Source organism: Ambystoma mexicanum, chromosome 5q (genome assembly GCF_040938575.1).
Source record: "Ambystoma mexicanum isolate Mex_15411 chromosome 5q, UKY_AmexF1_1, whole genome shotgun sequence".
Taxonomy (NCBI): Eukaryota; Metazoa; Chordata; class Amphibia; order Caudata; family Ambystomatidae; genus Ambystoma; species Ambystoma mexicanum.
This window is the reverse complement of record NC_090933.1, coordinates 471645895-471648777: the sequence shown is the minus strand read 5'-3', so window position 1 is coordinate 471648777 and position 2883 is coordinate 471645895. Positions and strand designations below refer to the sequence as shown.

The following is a 2883-nucleotide window of genomic DNA, read 5'->3' as shown; positions in this document are numbered from 1 at the left end:
AATAAAATTGGGGAAATACTAGTTTTTATCAATCGGTATAGGCAGCAAACACATGTGGATTCCTACTAAGTTGGGCATGTATCCCTTCTTTCCAAATAAATATTTTTTTAAATTATTTTAAATCCTGGGGTAATTAATATGTGCAGCCCCACATTTCAGCTGAAGAAAAAAGTGAGATGAATTGTTGGAGTCATTTATTTTCTTAATCATGCAGTGTTTATTGGTTATGGTATTCCCCCAGAGACAGCACAATGTACATTCCTTTGAATTATAATCAGGTGGATAGCAAAAGCAAATAGTATTTCAAACACTGCCTGATTTCCTATTAAAACCTAACACACAATCTGGGCCAAACTCTTGACCAGACACATGAAGAAATATACATCTACATCACAGGAGGACAACACACACATTGAATACTATTCCACGTTTTCATGTGAGCATTTTTGTAATTAGTGGTACGATTCTACTAATTACAAGTTGTGTCATCAGCCATCCTGCTGAGGGTATTCACTTTCTCCTTTAGTCTTTGGGCAGATATGCACATGCATATCAGAATTACAAGAGAGGCATTTATAATCCTGGGATAGCAACAGATGTGCCTCCTTTATATGTACACAGTACAGGATGCATGAAGCCCCCATCATAAAGCAATAGCCACTCACTAATTATCCAAGACAATTAATGTTGAAATGCTTTACGCAGCCAGCAGCAGCCAGCAATGCTTCTCAAAACGAATTGGGTATCACATGACACTGCCCAATAACATGTTTGCATCATGTCCAGCAACTAAACTAGCATATTTTACTGCACAGGTTAGACTCACATGTCTTTGGACACTTAGGAAATGAGGCCGTCACCTGCCTGTATGAGCTTGATGTCTGCTTGCAGAAGCGAAGGCAGGGGCTGGTGAAATCCAAGATGGCAGGCCAGCCTAATAAAGGCATTTCTTCCATAGGGAAATGGAAGCCAAATGAGTTCAAGTGCACCTGAGCACAGCCTACTCAGACACAGTAAACAATCTCCAATATATAAGTATTACTCGCCTCAGCAGCAGGACATTGCCCAAAGCGAGGTCTAGGGGGTTGGAAGAAACCCCTAGAAAGTTGTGCAGGGAACAGTGGAGGTTTGGATTAGTGGAGCAGCATGTGTCAGGGTAGGAGAATGTTTGGTTTATTTTCATGTATACTCATTTACAGAGCATGGTAATTCAACTGGCAACATTATGGAGTTTAAAGGATGATCTGGAACATCTATTTCAGGGTTAGTAATGTCAGCTGACCAATTGCTAAATAGCCAGGATTTTACTGACATCCAAAAACGTAAAAGGTCCATTGCATTTCCTTAGTTGTAAGTATAACAAGGGTTTGTGTATGTCCAAGAGGAAGTGGTGATGGTGCACGCAGATATGGATGTGCAGGAGGAGTTGGGGTGCAGAATGTACGTGATGTGTTGAAAGGAGTCACGAGAGGCAGTTGAAGTAGAGGAAAGAAGACAGAATAGGTGAGCCAAGGACATGAAGAAATGTCTTGAACAAGCAATTTCTTTCCGTTATTAGTTCCCTAGCAAGATGGCTCCTGCAAGGAAAGGGGGTGAGAAGAAGAAAGGCAGGTCTGCCATCAACAAAGTGGTAACTAGGGAATACACCATCAATGTCCACATGCGAATCCATGGAGTAGGCTTCAAGAGACGTGCACATTGTGCCCTGAAGGCAATCCGGAAATTTGCTGTGAAAGAGATGGGAACTCCAGATGTTTGCATTGACACCAGATTAAACAAAGCACTTTGGGCTAAAGGGGTCAGGAATGTTCCATATTGTATGCGTGTGCGTTTGTCAAGGAAACGTAACAAGGATGAAGATTCTCCCAATAAACTGTACACATTGGTCACTTATGTACCAGTCACCACATTTAAAGGTCTCCAAACAGTCAACGTTGATGAGAACTGAGGTTTTTTTTTCTCGAAAAAAAATCTAAAAAGAAAAAAAACATCTCTTGATGCAGAGAGAGCACACGAGAGCAGGTGAGACAACATAAACCTATTTATTGTCTGGGGAAAATGACAGGAGGAACACATACTTGCCGGAACATCAAAGAAGTTACGTGAGCGGCAGCTCGAAGGCTAGAGTTGAAGTGTATCACAAGGCCCAAAGGAAAAAGTGTGCACTCAGTGAGGAGGAAAGCAAAAGATGGCCAGGAAGTTGTAAATTAAGGACACCATGGCAGGTGGGAACTAGAACCCCTACATGCACCTAAGCAGAAGATCTCTGAACTCACATCTGGGTGTTATTGTGAAACTTGATCAAGAAAAGCCTAAAGTTTAAACAGGAATGTCTGGAACCTCTTAACAAAGTTATCCTGCCGGTGAACTCCTGCAAGACGCCCAGTGCCCAACAAGGACATCAATGACTAGAGCAACATTATGCAAGAGACGGTGAGTGAAACCAAGAAGAGCCCTGTAAAGTTGCTAGGAGAACCCTTTTGAATTTTGAAGACGTTTTGCCATTTTGCCTTGTGTTGGAAAACCATGGATACTTTCCTTAAAATAGAATATTTTAATATTGGGGCGGTACAAAACACATTTTGCACAGGGAGCAAGTAAAATTACCACACAGGAAAACATTGCCTTATTACAAAAAGCATCTTCTTTCAATGTATTTTTGCACCAGAGCAGTGTGTGTCCTAATTATTGTGTTTCATTTATTTAAAGTATACGTTTTTATTTTTACTATGAAACATTTTACCCTTATGCAAATTACACTTACAGTGGGGCAATTATTCTGTAGTGCCATCCCTGTTCTCTTCCTCGTGGATTTATTAACTTGATGGGTGGGTAATCAGTTATATCAACTACATTTGAATGCTCTATTGTGCTTCAGCATAA

At 40.8% G+C, this 2883-nt stretch overlaps 1 protein-coding gene across 1 annotated transcript; it reads left to right on the top strand.

Annotated features, from left to right (window-relative positions):
• Positions 1-1551: 1551 nt before the first annotated feature.
• On the top strand, positions 1552-1954 carry LOC138498592 (large ribosomal subunit protein eL31-like). The gene has a single exon (XM_069622332.1). It carries the CDS (start codon positions 1571-1573, stop codon positions 1946-1948), a length of 378 nt encoding a protein of 125 aa, XP_069478433.1. The 5' UTR covers positions 1552-1570; the 3' UTR covers positions 1949-1954.
• Positions 1955-2883: the final 929 nt, after the last annotated feature.